The sequence below is a fragment of the Primulina huaijiensis genome, unplaced genomic scaffold, assembly GCF_012295235.1.
Source record: "Primulina huaijiensis isolate GDHJ02 unplaced genomic scaffold, ASM1229523v2 scaffold23605, whole genome shotgun sequence".
Taxonomy (NCBI): Eukaryota; Viridiplantae; Streptophyta; class Magnoliopsida; order Lamiales; family Gesneriaceae; genus Primulina; species Primulina huaijiensis.
In genome coordinates, this window is record NW_027355821.1 from 184,716 (window position 1) to 200,362 (window position 15,647).

Here is a 15,647-nt window from a genome sequence, read left to right on the forward strand (position 1 = left end):
AAAGCAATCCCGAAAACACGAATCCGAGTGTCACATCCAAATGGGCCTTATTGCTTTTTTTTTTTTTTAAAAAAAATGAAATATCCAAAGTTTGGGCTTCCGTTTTCATGATTCATCAACTCTCCACGTTTTCATGCATAGTCTCCCAAAACAAAAAAACTCCAAATCCCCGACCCAGCCCATATATACTTCTACTATTCCTTTTAGTACTTGATAATAATCATATACGTAATTGAATTTTAAATTTTGGGAAAACTATACAATATAAATTAGAATTTTGATGACTATATTCTATAAATGAAGAAATTGCAATCCGTCGAAACGGACCGACCCAAAAAACATATAATAAGAGCATATATTATTTATGTGGTAGTCACATATGTCTATTATCTAATGTTAAGTCGGTTTTCAGATTATAAAATAATTTATGTTATCTAAAGTAGTGTTTTAAAGAGTTTATTTTAAATATTTCACAACTCATACAATGTTCCAATATTTTATTGTTTAGAAACTCGGAAACAATTAAAAACAATTAAAATAAAATCTTATAAACACTACCTAAAACTCTTAATCATAAAGATTTTTATTAGTCAATCAACTAGAATAGCGTATAAAATCATAAACATGAATCAATTCATGTGTGATACTTGCCAAACAAGTGAAAGCTTGGAATAAAAAAAAAAAAAAAGAAAAAAACTGAGGTTGCATTTATCGTTTACACTCGGCACTACTACATCTTGTATTATTTGTTTTTGTTATCTTCATTGACTCTTGCTTTTAACTATTGTTAGTCTTTTTCGGCTGTGTCATACACATTATAATGATTCTCAACACAACTACATCTCGTACTTGTTTTTGTTATCTTTATCGACTCTTGATTTTATCTTTTGTTAATCTTTGTCGATCCGCTCATACTCTTGATCGCCGACCCAAATACCGAAAAATCATTTAGCTCAGCAAACGGGCTCGAGATATTTTCGATTGCATCAAATTATCACTAAAATTACTAACCAGGCGTCGCGACAAATCATTCGAATAAATAAATATAGTAAAGAATTTAAAATACTTAAAAAGAATTATTGTTTTTTTTAAATAGATCCAATAATAACCAATGGCAAGAACACTAATAATTAAGTATGGATAAGGACGAGGAGGAGAAGAAATCAGATCGAGCACCCCGATTACAAAATATATCTCATCGAACTTATCTATTTATCCTACGTGGCCTCAAAAAATTTGTCCAATCTATTTCAAAACGGAAATTCAAAAATAGGTCCTCCCATCCCCATTCCCCTCACCCCCACCACCCCCGCCCCCGCGGGGGGGGGGGGGGGTGGTTAGTTATCCTCTTTCATAAAACAGACAACAACAATAATATTAATAAATCAACCCAATCAATGATCCATGTATCGAGCTGTCCATCATAAGCTAAATTTTATTCTTTTGACAGTGCTCAACACACCAAACAGAACGATGAATGAAAACAATAAATTGATATTTACTGATCAAACATGGAACATTGTTCATAATAGGTTTTACGAGATGATGAATAATATAACGAAAAATTGAAAAATAATGATAACATATTTATTTATAATTCTTATTATTATAAAACTCGAGGATCGTGGTTCATAATGTGTTTAGGCACACACTCGATACAGTTTATTTTATGTAATATATACATCGGTCATTCATTAGCTATATTATTTTGCCAATAACTCCTGGCAACGATGACAAACAAGGTTAAGATCGTAACATTTATTTCAAATTTATTGTTTATTTTCAATTGATATTTATTGTAATATTATATTTATACAGCATAAGGCTCTCTTAGCCCCCTTTCTCCTTCAATCGTTTCTCATCCAATGCGGGCCCATCCGAGGAGTCATCGTATCAAATCTTTTATATATATTAGTTATTTTGTACATGTAAAGCGTGTCTGTACAGTATTTTTTTATCATTATCGATGAATTAAAATGAAATTTGAGAGGGATTAAATTGATATTTGAATTATTGAAATAAATAAAAAAAAAGTGTGTGTTGAAATTTAAAAAAAAACAAAAGTGTAATATTAGTATAAGGATAAAGTTGGAAGAAAAATTCAGTATCTTTCTTAAGTTGTTACTATCATGTCTTCAACTTTAATATATATATATATACAGTTTTGATATCCTGCACACCTACCCTGCACACTTATGTGAGCACCGATGAGGTGTCACTCACCCATTGGATGCGCAATTTTTCAATATTTCATCACATCCAATGGGTGAGTGACACCTCATCGGTGCTCACATAGGTGTGCAGGATATCAAAACTATATATATATATGTGTGTGTGTGTGTGTGTGTGCGGGCGCGCAGAGAGTTTATCACATTTGGATGAAGGATGATAGGGGGAATAACTCCTAGTGTATTTTTTTTTTTACGTAGAATTGCGTATTTTCCTTTCGAAAGCATGGATCTATATATATGTGTGTGTGTGCGCGGGCGCGCAGAGAAAGTTTATCACATTTGGATGAAGGATGATAGGGGGAATAACTCCTAGTGTATTTTTTTTTTACGTGGAATTGCGTATTTTCCTTTCGAAAGCATGGATCTACGACATTGACTCGTTTGATGTGATAAGTTGTACGTATAAAATGTGGATGCTATCTCAACAGTAATCATATTTGTGTCTGTTTGAATATCCAAAAGATCAAATCTCATATATATAAACTATTTCGAATTAAATTTATTTTTGTTTTCATAAAACAAATGTGCTTTTTTTAAAAACAAAAATAATATTAAATATTGGTAGCCCCTACTATATAATAAATCACAAAACTCGTATAAGATCGTTTCACATAATAATTTTATGAGATAAATTTTTATTCTAATTCATAAAAATATATAGTTTTTAAGTCAATAATATTATTTTTAAACGGAAAATACATCGAGTTTACTAGCAATATTGTAATAAATATTCACTACGTTATTATCACGGATTATCTCTTATATATCCAAAATCTTGGCCCCGCCACATGCATTAGCATTACCTTCTCCTTCTCCCCAGAAGATGCTTCTTCTAGCCATTTCTGTCCATTTTTTAAATCATATTTCTGTCCATTTCTTGATTATTCATTTTATCAATTTTTCAGCCTTTGATTGCCAATTTAATTAACTTTTTTTTTAAAAAAAAAAACGGTCCATACATGTACACGTATTCCATTCTATCTCAGTTTTTTTCTTTGGCTTTTTAATTTTAAAAAATATTGTGTGAAATATCTTAAAATTTTAAATAATAACAATAATTTCCATTATCCTAATCCTAATTTTAGAAATGGTATAATTATTATTATTTATTACTCATATTAAGAGTGTGGATAATAGATTTGGTTTTTTCCTTTTTTATATATTATTTTGTCAAATTCTCAATTACAGTATGAATCTTTATTAATTTTTAAAACTATAATATTATCGTTGTTTGAATATAAATTAAATTAATTTTAAAAAATTTCTAAAAGCATGTAATGTGTCCTGGGATACACTAGTTACGTATAAGAATAAGTCTTTTACGAAATTATCTTACTTATTTTTTTTGTGAGATGAATTAATTCTAATTATATTCACAATGAAAAATAATATTTTTAACATAAAAAATAATTTTTTTAATAATATAAATAAAATATAAATATCACAAAATTGATAGAGTTTTGGTATACTCAGAACGCAGGACGTTTATTCAATGTTGAACTTAATTTATTGAGGTGTTGTATCAATAATTTGATTGTTTCACTTTTATGGAAACGACGTCACATCACAGTGTAAAAATTTGACAAAGTTGTCTCGTTTTCAACTATATTTATCTTCATCTTCACCCCACTTGTCATTTGTAATTTTTTTAATTAAAAAGATAAACTTTACACATCGTCATCAATAAATTAATTTTCTAATTTGTCACATAATGAACTTGAAATCCAAATACTTTCAAAAATTAAATAAAATTTAAATTAAAACATTGTTTCCATTCTCTTTACAAATTATTTTTGAAATTTGATTAATGTAATTATTGTTTTATTGAACGTATTAAAAATAGAATAATGTATTTTATTCAACATATTGCTTTGACTATAAGAATATTCTGTTTTTTGTTCAAATTGAATAAAATATTTTGATCACGTTAGTGATAGGGTGAAAATTGATGTACTTACATCATCACTATAAAAAAATAAGGTTCTGTTTGATTTTTATAACACATATGAATCAATTTTGACAAACCAAATTGATTTTATATATTGGGATTGATATATTTCTTCGTTTCGATAAATAAAATAAAAGCCAGCTCAAAATTAGAAGATTGTCTAAGTTCATATATACAACTCACATGTATATTATCCAATCGATGTGGGACAATTAACACATTCTTTTCACGCTCAATAATGAAAATCTGGAACATGAAGTTTACAAATGACCTCCTAACATACGACACAAACTTTGTCTAAGGAGTATAGAGATTAGTTTGGGCTAAACGATATTTTAAAAAGTTGAATATCTATATGAAAAACAAAATATATCGGTTGTTTTTTTTTTATATAAAATATAATTTTGTTTGGCGGTTATATCAAATATAATTAAAATAATATAAAATGTAGAGTATGACGAGGGGTCTAGGAAATATGGTAACGGGAAAATTTGGACAAAAAACGTAGACCACCTCTTGAGATCGCCTTGTCTCACAAGAATTGATTAAATACCCAAATTAATGCCTGATATTACGTTTGGGGTCGAAAATCAAATAAAATAAAATCTAAAAAGTCCTTGTAATTGTTATAGTCAAACATTAGTTAATATTAAATTTTGTTTATTATATTAATTATATGAAAATTGTTGTATTTTTGAGTCATTAATTGTAATTATAATCTACTCCGAAATAAAAAATATTAATACATAAAAAAATCCATTCATATCTAGTTATATCATTAGGAAACCTTGTCGTTTTCCCTTGCTATTTANACTAAAAAACATTTAATAATTTTTTTTAAAAAGTAGTCAATAGAATAAAATATCCCTAAGCAATTCGAACTATATTTGGAAAGTCAATTCTCCTTCGGAAGTATTTTGATAGAGTGAGTCTCATGTGAGACCGTATCACGAATCTTAATTTGTGAGACGGGTCAACCCAATCCATATTCACAATATAAAGTAATACTCTTAGCATAAAAAAGTAATAATTTTTCATGGATGACCCAAATAAGATATCCGTCTCACAAATACGACCCGTGAGACCGTCTCACACAAATTTTTGTCATTTTAATATCAATTTTAATTAATTATTGCCTAATGTCAGGTATTTGGTATATGATGAGATACATGCTGATCTATTGATACGAAATATCCCGTTTATTGGATAATATTTCTTTTTATTTTTATTAGAGAAGTAAAGTTAAATTTAATAAATATTAGAAAAATGGATGTAAAAATACCGTACGTGATAAGAAAAGAAAGATTAAAAAAAAACAGAAGTGTTTAATAAAATATAAATAATAAATATTAGACATGTAACTAAAAAAATTATGTGGAGCTTTAGACTAATGAATGAGTGCCACGTTTACGGAAGTCAGGGCAAGTTGAATGCCTTATCTCCATCCCAGGTATTATAAATCCCACGACCATTTGCTTTCATCCCCCTCAATCTGTTACTCAAGTGATCACCACTTGATTATCCACCAAAAATTTAATTCAATTTCACCATGACCTGCGGAAAATATGAGGCCGAGTTGATACCCGGTTTGCCTGAAGAGCTTGCGCTTGAATGTCTGGCTCGGTTGCACTTCTCAGCTCACCGAGTCTCCTCCCAAGTTTGCAAGCTCTGGCGTGAGCTCATTCAGAGCAAGGATTTCTATTACCACAGGAAGAAATATGGGTTTACGCACAAGGTGGCATGTTTGGTTCAAGCGCTTCCCGCTGAATCCGGGTCTAAACCGGCGAATCAACCCAGGTACGCTATTTCCCTGTTTGACACTTTGAGTCGGAGCTGGGACAGACTCGAGCAGGTCCCCAAGTACCCAGATGGGCTGCCGATGTTCTGTCAAATAACCAGCACCGAGGGTAAGGTTGTTGTGATGGGTGGACTGGACCCATCGAGTTGGGAGCCCGTGAAGGACGTGTTTATCTACGATTTCACGACCCGGGAGTGGAGTAAGTGCGCCGACATGCCGTCGGTTCGGTCTTTTTTCGCCGCGGCCGGCTTGGAGGGTAAGGTGCTAGTTGCCGGAGGCCACGACGCGAGCAAAAACGCATTGAATTCAGCGTGGGTTCTCGATATAAAGCAGAATGAGTGGAGCGAGTTGCCGGGGATGAACCAAGGGCGGGACGAGTGCGAAGGGATTGTGATCGGGTCGGAGTTCTGGGTCGTGAGCGGCTACGACACCGAGTCGCAAGGGAATTTCAAGAGTAGCGCTGAGATTTACGATGTCAGAAACGGCGGCGATTGGACGGTAGTGGAGGATGCGTGGCGTGTGCGCGAGTGCCCCAGGTCGTGTGTCGGCGAGAACAAGAAGGAATTGTTACGTTGGGGGGCGACTCAGCCGACTGTGCGCGTGGGTTCATGTGGAGTGGACCTCGGGAATTGGAGCCTACTCACCGGCTCAGCTTATCAGGGTGCCCCACATAACTTCTATCTATTGGATAATAATAATAATAATAATAATAATAATAAAAACAATGATATCATATCCGACGAGAAATTTTCTGGGTTTGTGCAATCTGGATGCGCCGTTGAAATATAACAGCCAGTGAGTTTATATATTGGAAAAGATCCAAAATTTTAAATTTTGGTATTATTGTAATTAGTAAATGCCGACATATATAATATGGCGTATTTGTGTACATAAATATTATTATGCATGTAATGAAAATGGAAAGCCTCGTCCTTTCCTTTGCTTTTCTCGGTGCAACAATGACATGTTACGACTCTACCTGAGTGGACGGACATGTGCGTGGATTCTTATGAATTTGATTGATAGAAATTAGGACGGAGAATTCCAATCTGATACCATAAGTATTTTTTTATGAGACGTGATAATTTTAATTTAATGATTAAAAACACTACAAATGATTTAATGATTCTCAATATATAAAAATTATAAACCCTATAAATGATTTTTATAAATATATGCTAGTAGGTTCAAATAAATATTTTTATATATTATATAATATGATAATTATATAAATGAACTCGAGATAATTATATAAATGATTTTTATAAATCTCAATAAAATTATTAGTATCACTCGATTAACATTAAAAATTGATATTTGACTTGACTCACAAAATCAAGAGCTCGATTATCATATTATATAATATATAAAATTAGGTAAATAAATAAATCATGCAAGCACTGTCGGCGCATGAACATATAAGAAATATGAACTCATGAAACAACTTTAAAATTATAAAATTTATTATGATAAAGTTAATTTTGTCATTACAGTCTAATATATAAATTTAATCATTCTTATTAAAATCATACCAAACATTAAATATAATATCATACATCTTATATATCCTTAAATTATCCTTATATTATATATAATATGTTTATCCTATCATGTGTACCAAACTATGCCTAGTGATCGCAATAGATTTCTTGATTCACGGGAGAGAGTGGAGGGTTTGGTTTAGATGATCAAAATTTTATTTTTCAAATAAAATATTTTTGCTATTTAATTAAATGATTTAAATTCTCTAAAATAGCTACAATAAATAGATAAACATCAATATGTATACAAATATTAAACAACCTAATATTATATTATATAATAATGAAAATAAAATTTTGACGTCAAACATTATAAAATATCATAATGAAAATACTTTCTCAGTTTCAAAAAGAAAAAAATATTCACCAATATAATACTATCACACTTTAAAATGAGATAAATTTAATTTCTATGTTCATCCAACTCCAGTTCTCAGTAAAAGTAGATTCAATCACATCCAATATCCATAGATTAAAATTTTCAATCTAATCCAAAACTTCATGAAATTAATCGATACTAATGAAGTGTGAACGGTTTAATTGACAGATTTTTGGGCCAATGAAAAAGTGTCCTACATGTAGATGCACTACCCTATGATAGAATCAAGGGCCCAAATTTAACCACATATACATGAGATCCACTAATTTTTTTAAAATCACATATGTGTGTGAATCTTGTCCATCCAAATCATGTGGGGTAGTGCCCCGCATGTAGCATCGAACCTACCATGAAAAAGGATCAATTTAAGTAATTGGAAATCTCGAAGATATAAAAGAACATCAATTATGGTACGAACATTTATGCATGTAATTCGATTTAACGTGTGTTCTTGAGTTTGTCAAGGGTTACTAAACTTGGTTCTGGTCCGGGCAACTCCAAGGCTAAAAAATCAAGGCCCAACAAAGCACAACGGATATGCTAGGCTGGCCCAGTATTATAGTAGCACAACTTGTGCGAGCCCATCATCAAAACAAATGAGAACGACTGTTCAAACAATGAGTTTCAATCAGTTTGAATGGAAAAAACATTCAATCAACTCCCCAAGCATACAAAATGCTCGAGCTACAATATACACACTATACATACATAATTAAATGAAATGATGGATCAATTATATATGAGAAGAAAGGGTGGAGAGTGTGGTTGCAGAGGATGTTCTTGGTGAAGAAGATGACTGCTTTAGCACCACAGTTGGTAAGCTGCTGTTCTTTCTCCTTTCTTGCTCTTTGATTAGCTCTCCTGCCAACATCTCCATTCTTTCCAAATTTGTATGCTCCACCGATCTTTTCCCTTTGAATAACACGGATTCCACATTTCTCTGTCCCAATATTTGGTCCGCCATTAACTCCATGTTTCTTCTGTTTTTCTTGTTCTTTTCTGTATTAAATGCTGTTCCATTTCCCTGCAAAACCCAAAAAAAAAAAAAACATCAACCACGTATTCAGGTATTTGATTATTTTGTATCCATACGAGTCCGAGCTTTAATTCGAATTAAGTGCACGAAATTATTAAATGGGTAATAATTAAATACCTGGATACGAATATAGTTACTGCAACTTGTTGATTTTGACCGAGAAAATGCCATGGACACAGCTTGATCAACCTGCATGACAAAAATAAAAGGACGTAATTAGCCAACAACTTCGTTAGTTGAGCCCCATTGAATTGAAATCATTGAATTGCAAATTTCAATTATTTGAAGTAAGAGTATAATTAAATATATGTACCATGTCGGCAGCTCCATCTCCGGCAATTTTAACGTATGCCGCCATGTACGAAGGCGATGAAATTGTACACTCTGATCTACACTCGCCATTCCCCAATGACACCACCAACAAATCTTCCACTCCTTTACACATAGGGAATTCTTGCTTGTTATTCAGAACATGGGTTATAGCCGCCGCCGTGGGGTTGCTCATCCCCACTCCACCACCCACCGCCGCCATCTTTGTCCTACCGTCCGTTGACATCACCTCCACCACATGACCAGCCACCGTGGCCCTACACACAGCAGACATACTGAAATTGCAGCCGTCGATCTCAAACGCGTCAGCACGTGAGAACAGGAACGGCGCCCCGGTTGTGAGATCGTAACACGGGATCAGAACCGCCTTCAGTGTATCCTTGAGAGACAGATCCCCGAACACTTTGTGGAAAAGAAACTTATCAGACTTCTCAGACCGGAAAAATCGCCGGTAAACTCCTCCCGGCGTGGATTTCCGTACATTCTCGACCATGAATCTGAGTGATTCCTCAGATGTGAGCAAAGGAGAACCGTCTTTCCCGCGCGTAAAAAGCAAACTTCCGAGGACTCCTCCAGAGTCCGAGCCCGCGACCACGTCGAAATAATCTGCTATTTTAGCATTCGGGTCACCGGATTTTCTTTTCAAAAAGGCTTCCAGATGGACCAAAGCCTTGGCGGCGAGGATGCCGTCAGTGGACCCTCCAGCGTCAATGCTAAGGATCCTAACTTTACCAGTGGCGACTTGTGGCACCACGGAATACGGATGCTTAGCTTCATGTTGGTAGCCGAAGAGGAACTTGTTTTCGAGTATGGAGAAGATCTGGTTGGTGAGCTTATCAACATCCATGCTGGAGTGATTTAGTGATGCCGCCATCGAATTAAAATGGATGAAAACAAAACAACAGCAGAAGATTCTTTGGACAAAACTTCCGAGCAGGTAGAGAGAATGAATGGATGTAAAGATGGTGGTGTAGTGCAGATATATATATAGAAAGGCCTTTGACATGTATATACGACAAGAAACCGAGGAGGATGGGAGGAGGTGCATACGTGCGCGCGTTTGTATTTTGAATGAATTTCCTACTCTTTATTATGTGTAATATTATTACGTGTATATAATAATGTCGGCACCTTCCTCCCTTTGCTAAAGCTTTTTTCCCCCTAGTTAGGGCGGGTAAATTTTTTAAAATAAAAAAAAGGTTTCATTATCACGAGTACAAACCATAAAGTTGCTTATTCATGTCACTTTTCTCATTCTTATAAATTGAATTTTGAATCTGATTCCATTTTTAGGTCATCGATACTTTAATTTATTTTCAAATAGATCATGATCTAATTTTGGTCGTCAAACTACATAATCAAGATTTATTGACACAACATAAACTTCATGTTCGAGTTTTCGGTTACAAATATGATTTCAATAGTTTTTGTTTTTTTCTCTTCTCGGTAAAGTAAATATTGCTTTTAAGTATTGAAAATCATAAATATATAGCCTCAAAACATGAGTGAAATCCCTAAACTCAAGTTGATGCACTTTAACTAGTAAAAGGGGTCACATCTCAACGTAGAAACAAAGAATTACATGAACTTTCTTTGAAAAATTCTTCTTGGAGTTTAGTGACATTCTGCGTTGTTGTATTCTTTGATAAAATCAATCATATCACAAATCACATTAACTCATGTATCACGAGAAATCGATATTAAATCAGTCGAGAATAAAAACAATTTCTCATAACGAAAAACTAAATCATAGTGGACCCGACTCAAATGAACCAAATAATCTAGAGCTTTTTTGTTCGTTTGATCTTGATTTGAATAACCATTAATTACTTCCTTATTTTTTTCTCATGCCATATAATAAAAATACGATTTTTTAGGTGATTTAATATGTATTAATTAACAAGTGAATACCGACATTTGGCCATATTATAAATCCAACTATGCATCTATTATTGAACACATAAAACATAAATCGAAGCATTAATTTTAATTATTGATGTACGTGGCTACAACATGTAGAGTAGTCCCCTGATTTCCATGTGGCACCGCTCAACCAGTCAACCGACACACGGTGTTTTGTTATTTTACTTAAGTCGAATTGTGTTCGAGTTGGTTGAGTAGATCAATATTTGGTCAATCATAATGAATTTGATTCTTTTTACTAACAATTTTTCGAATTTAATACTTGTCTAATATAATTTTCTTTAATAATGAGATTTATAATATATATTTTTTCCAAACTATTGGAGAAATAATTTAAAATATGGAAGGGATATTTGTGGAGGGGACACCGAAAAATGAGGCAGTAGGTAAGACATCGAAAGAGAGAATTTAATTAGAATTGGCCCAAAACCAACCGCACAACGATGCCCCCTCCAACCCCACACCCACACTAACACTAACACTAACCATTGTCGGGGCCATACATTTATAAATTGATTGAGGCCAGCGCGGGATATTATATACATTTTTTCCCCAAATTGCTTTTTTTTTTTTTAAAGACATAAATCAATCCAACTACCCTTTTGCTAATTAATAAATTGATTTTCCTTAATAATTATGTCTACGATTGAGCTTTAAGTAATTAGTAAAGGACAGGTTGTTAATTTTATACAAAACGACAATTAATTTGTGCTATGATGGTGGATAGGAAGGAATATTAACACAAATTTTAACCACTCTCGATTGTCTTTTAGTCACTCTTAAGTATTGTTAAGATAATGATATATTAATACCCTCATGATTCTTATTCAACTCGAAGCATCTCAATTTTTTTGACGAGTGTTAGTAATTTTGTGTTTATTTATTGTTTCCCAAATCCAAATCATGACATGCGATTTAATGTTTATTTGTTAAGTAATTTGTGCCATAAGTGCGTGTTAAGTTTTTGTCTTCTCAAATTGATCGATCAAACGTGGGAGGGATCCAAAGCAATATTTCCCAAAACTACAAAAGACATCGTATTTGTTCTGATAATAATACAATAATTTTTTTGGTTAATATTGCTAACTTTATTTACAACACTGGTAAAGGTACCACCGACACTTGATTTTTAAGTGAATATGAATGTTATCTGCTATATATCAATATGCGAAAATGGTCCAATTAATTATTATTATTATTATTTTGCCTTAGCGTGTTTGACGCACTGTGCAGCCTATTTTGTGCGGTGGTCGTATTCAACCCCTGATCAACTTTTTGTGATGGGTGAAAAATAATATTTTTGATATAAAAATTAATTTTTTTTCATAGAACGGATGATGTTGAAGATCTGTATCATAAAACTGATCTGTGTAATGTGAGTTTTTGAGAAACATAATTACAAACATGGACCATTAGTTTTTTGAAATACGTAGACGTTGATTAAAATGTCGAGATCTCCGGTTCCGGAGCACTCCCCCTCTTTCCTTATCTTTGGGAGGTAGCTTTGTTCCTCCCCCCATTTTCGTACTCTTGATCATCCAACTATGTAATACCTCAATGGTATCAACTGTTGAGAGAGCATGGTTGTTAATGCCTGGAGGGCATCAGGCTAAATCTTTTGGCCCAACTTTTTCCTACGTATAAAATAGGAATGGGGAATCTCTAAAGTTTCACCAAAATAACAAAATTTTAACGCTAAACGATAAGAGGGTTGGCGAAGAGAGCAAGTTTGAATGTGTGGCGCATTCAAATTCCTAGCCGAACGCACGCTGTCAACATTTGGCCGTTTCTTAGCCCAATCATAGTGTATACCATATGCATGTATTCTATCTTTTGTGTTGAATATATTATATATATTTCCACACACGTACAGCCATTATATGAATGAGTTGGAACTTGGAAGGGACACGAAGTCAACTACATTTTCATAGTCTTTCGTTCATCTTACATACACAATTGTCCTTTTTTTGTCCGAAAACATTCAACTCTAATAATGTCACCGATTCAACGATGCATGAATTCTATTCTTTTATTTTTAGGGAGCTGGCAGAGGGTAGGATATAAACAATAATATTTAGAATACAATAGTTTTAAAATTTAAGGATATCGTAATAGAACATATGATTGTTTTTATGAGAATAAATGAACAAAATAGAACTTCAAATCACGGGTTATATGCACAATAACACCTAATCTCACTTTTTCAAATTTTTAATAAACCATACCACCATCTAGTTCTTGACCTTAATTTTTCTGCAAAATTACAAAAACATCCCAACGTATCTTTAAATTTGGATTTTACTAACCCACAGAATACTGTCGAAGAAAAAACTGGCACCATACGAATCAAAAGACATCAAATCTCGTCTGATAGATCAATACATAAACACTCGTAGCAGAGTCATATCAGTTGATAAAGAAAAATCAGAACCAGGATTCTTAACACTTGTGCCTGTCACCATTCAATTGCGCATGATGTTGAAATATACTAAACACGCTGAGATCGCAGTAAGCAGACAGTCTACAATCACCCTCTTCCCCTGAAACCACCGCCACCACCACCACGACCTCTAAAACCTCCTCTTGGCGCACCTCTTCCACGAAATCCACCCCCACCACCACGTCCACCACCTCTTCCACGAAATCCACCACCACCTCCACGAAATCCACCTCTACCTGCTTGTGGTTGTCCCCTGCAAAAATAGTACAACATCCAGTTACACTTTGAGTACACCAACCACCCAACCAACCTTGGAAGGAGATGAAACACTATGAGCAGCTAGATAGTTATAGTAAAGGAATCATGTGCATTCTTTTCTTTCGGAAAACACAGGAGTGAAAAAACAATCTCCAACACTAGTTTGTACTTTGTAGGAGATATCAAGATGTTGATTTTATGACAGAAACTAAAATTGATAGACAACTCAAGGAAACAATATCCATGTATGGCGAACCATTATCAATCCCCAATTTATTTTAATCACTCTTGTTCCAAAAAAAAAATGTAGATTGTTTTATGATTTAACAGTTGCTGTGTGTTGTTGGGAAATCAATTATTCAAAATAAGTGACAAACAATCTTAGCATAGGCCCAGGACAAAAGATTGTCCACATGATCTACTTGAATAGCACATTGAAACAAAAGTTCCCAAGATAAAATTGACTAAATACCAATTCATAAAGTCCTTTCACATAATCGACCAAGGGAAGGCTCTGGACATATGATCATTCACTGATCGACCGGAAGACTCATATAGAAAAACAGAAGTCACAAAAGACCAAGCATTTCATAAAGTTGGGTTATTTATAAAACCTAGAATGTAGATGTCCAAGGAAAGACAGGAGCAAGATAACAGACAAGTTTTCAGTAAACCAAACTAGGTTCAAACTCTGCCACATCCACATTTAATCACAAGAATCAAATAGCATTAACATTTTCAGCTCTGAAGGCTCTAATTACAGATACGGGATACCAAAGTTGAACTATCTTACAACATATTCAATTTACCACACAATGAAGCAAAAAGAATGGATCTGAGGTTATTTCCTAGAGAAGACCAAATCTACAATAAATTTAATTTAAGAACATAAAACAGATGAAAAAAGGTCATACTTTGGCTGAGATAGAAATCTCGAGAGTGGCAAAAGCTTAGCAGGGTCTATGAAGAACTTATCACCCGCAGAATAAGAAGTTGCCACAATACCTTCCATCATCTTAATGGAAAAATACTACAATACCAACACAAATGGCACATGATGTAAGAAAATATTAAGCAATATAAGCTCGAAAACAAACGCATAATATCATCACACATATTACAATCAGAATAGGCGACTCACAGATTCATTAATGGGGCCGAAAATTTCATCCACTTTACCAATCTGTGTTTTGTTGTGCAGGTAGATAGGAGCATTGAAGTAAGGTATTTTCTCATTTGTAAGCTTCGTCACCGCCTCTCCTTCGCAAGCAAGAACGAATGTAGAAACCTCTGCGCACAAACCCACCATTCATCAAACATTATAGCAGTTAAAATTACCTCAATAAACTCCATACATAGGACACACTTGCGTCGAGCTAGAGAACAGACCAATAACTTCTGAAGGAGGGCCTTCATCGCGAGGAGGGGCGCGACCTCCGCGGCCTCCAAATCTGCCACCTCTACTGCCGCGTCCACCGTCTCTGCCGCCCCTGCCGCCGCGTCCCCTGGGAGGTCTCATGATCCACACTAACGACCTGCGACTAGAGCAGGTCTCTTACTCTCTGAAAGTATTATGTTATATTCAACTAAATGGCAATAACACAACAGTTTTCGACCAAGTTGCTCTAGTAGGGTTTAGGGTTTTCAGATTGGGCCGGAAATGATTATATTGGGCCTATTGGACAAGCTGTTCCAACTCAAATAAATTACCCAGGCCTGTAGACAATAATTAACTATTATTAATTAATTAATTAATTAATTTA

General features: G+C 33.9%; 3 protein-coding genes across 4 annotated transcripts; 1 reads left to right on the forward strand and 2 right to left on the reverse strand.

The window, feature by feature from the left end:
* The first annotated feature begins 5,653 nt into the window (after nucleotides 1-5,653).
* LOC140967160 (F-box/kelch-repeat protein At2g44130-like) lies at nucleotides 5,654-6,923 on the forward strand. Its single transcript, XM_073427571.1, has one exon. The coding sequence runs from the start codon at nucleotides 5,729-5,731 to the stop codon at nucleotides 6,764-6,766; it is 1,038 nt and encodes a 345-aa protein (XP_073283672.1). The 5' UTR covers nucleotides 5,654-5,728; the 3' UTR covers nucleotides 6,767-6,923.
* Nucleotides 6,924-8,493: 1,570 nt separating this feature from the next.
* Nucleotides 8,494-10,350, reverse strand: LOC140967172 (patatin-like protein 3). Its single transcript, XM_073427586.1, has 3 exons — nucleotides 9,247-10,350; nucleotides 9,051-9,122; nucleotides 8,494-8,921 (listed from the first exon to the last, which is right to left on the reverse strand). The coding sequence occupies exons 1-3, from the start codon at nucleotides 10,309-10,311 to the stop codon at nucleotides 8,631-8,633; spliced, it is 1,428 nt and encodes a 475-aa protein (XP_073283687.1). The 5' UTR covers nucleotides 10,312-10,350; the 3' UTR covers nucleotides 8,494-8,630.
* A 3,097-nt stretch (nucleotides 10,351-13,447) lies between these two features.
* On the reverse strand, nucleotides 13,448-15,490 carry LOC140967116 (H/ACA ribonucleoprotein complex subunit 1-like protein 2). 2 transcript variants are annotated; one of them, XM_073427511.1, is made up of 5 exons: nucleotides 15,274-15,490; nucleotides 15,026-15,174; nucleotides 14,799-14,914; nucleotides 13,797-13,879; nucleotides 13,448-13,766 (listed from the first exon to the last, which is right to left on the reverse strand). In XM_073427511.1, the coding sequence occupies exons 1-5, from the start codon at nucleotides 15,401-15,403 to the stop codon at nucleotides 13,714-13,716; spliced, it is 531 nt and encodes a 176-aa protein (XP_073283612.1). In that variant the 5' UTR covers nucleotides 15,404-15,490; the 3' UTR covers nucleotides 13,448-13,713. The 2 variants fall into 2 exon arrangements, with proteins under 2 accessions (XP_073283612.1, XP_073283611.1); XM_073427510.1 differs by having other exon boundaries at nucleotides 13,448-13,879.
* Nucleotides 15,491-15,647: the final 157 nt, after the last annotated feature.

What these genes read in the sequence shown, in the direction of transcription:
- LOC140967172 (XM_073427586.1), bottom strand. Translation starts at nt 10,311, where the DNA reads ATGCACCTCCTCCCATCCTCCTCGGTTTCTTGTCGTATATACATGTCA. An exon ending in GAGATGGAGCTGCCGACATG is followed by an intron (nt 9,123 to 9,246) that starts GTACATATATTT and finishes TTTGTCATGCAG; the next exon opens with GTTGATCAAGCTGTGTCCAT. An exon ending in GTAACTATATTCGTATCCAG is followed by an intron (nt 8,922 to 9,050) that starts GTATTTAATTAT and finishes TGGGTTTTGCAG; the next exon opens with GGAAATGGAACAGCATTTAA.
- LOC140967116 (XM_073427510.1), bottom strand. Translation starts at nt 15,403, where the DNA reads ATGAGACCTCCCAGGGGACGCGGCGGCAGGGGCGGCAGAGACGGTGGA. An exon ending in CCCTCCTTCAGAAGTTATTG is followed by an intron (nt 15,175 to 15,273) that starts GTCTGTTCTCTA and finishes GTTTGTGCGCAG; the next exon opens with AGGTTTCTACATTCGTTCTT. An exon ending in AGATTTCTATCTCAGCCAAA is followed by an intron (nt 13,880 to 14,798) that starts GTATGACCTTTT and finishes CTATTTTTGCAG; the next exon opens with GGGACAACCACAAGCAGGTA.
- LOC140967160 (XM_073427571.1), top strand. Translation starts at nt 5,729, where the DNA reads ATGACCTGCGGAAAATATGAGGCCGAGTTGATACCCGGTTTGCCTGAA.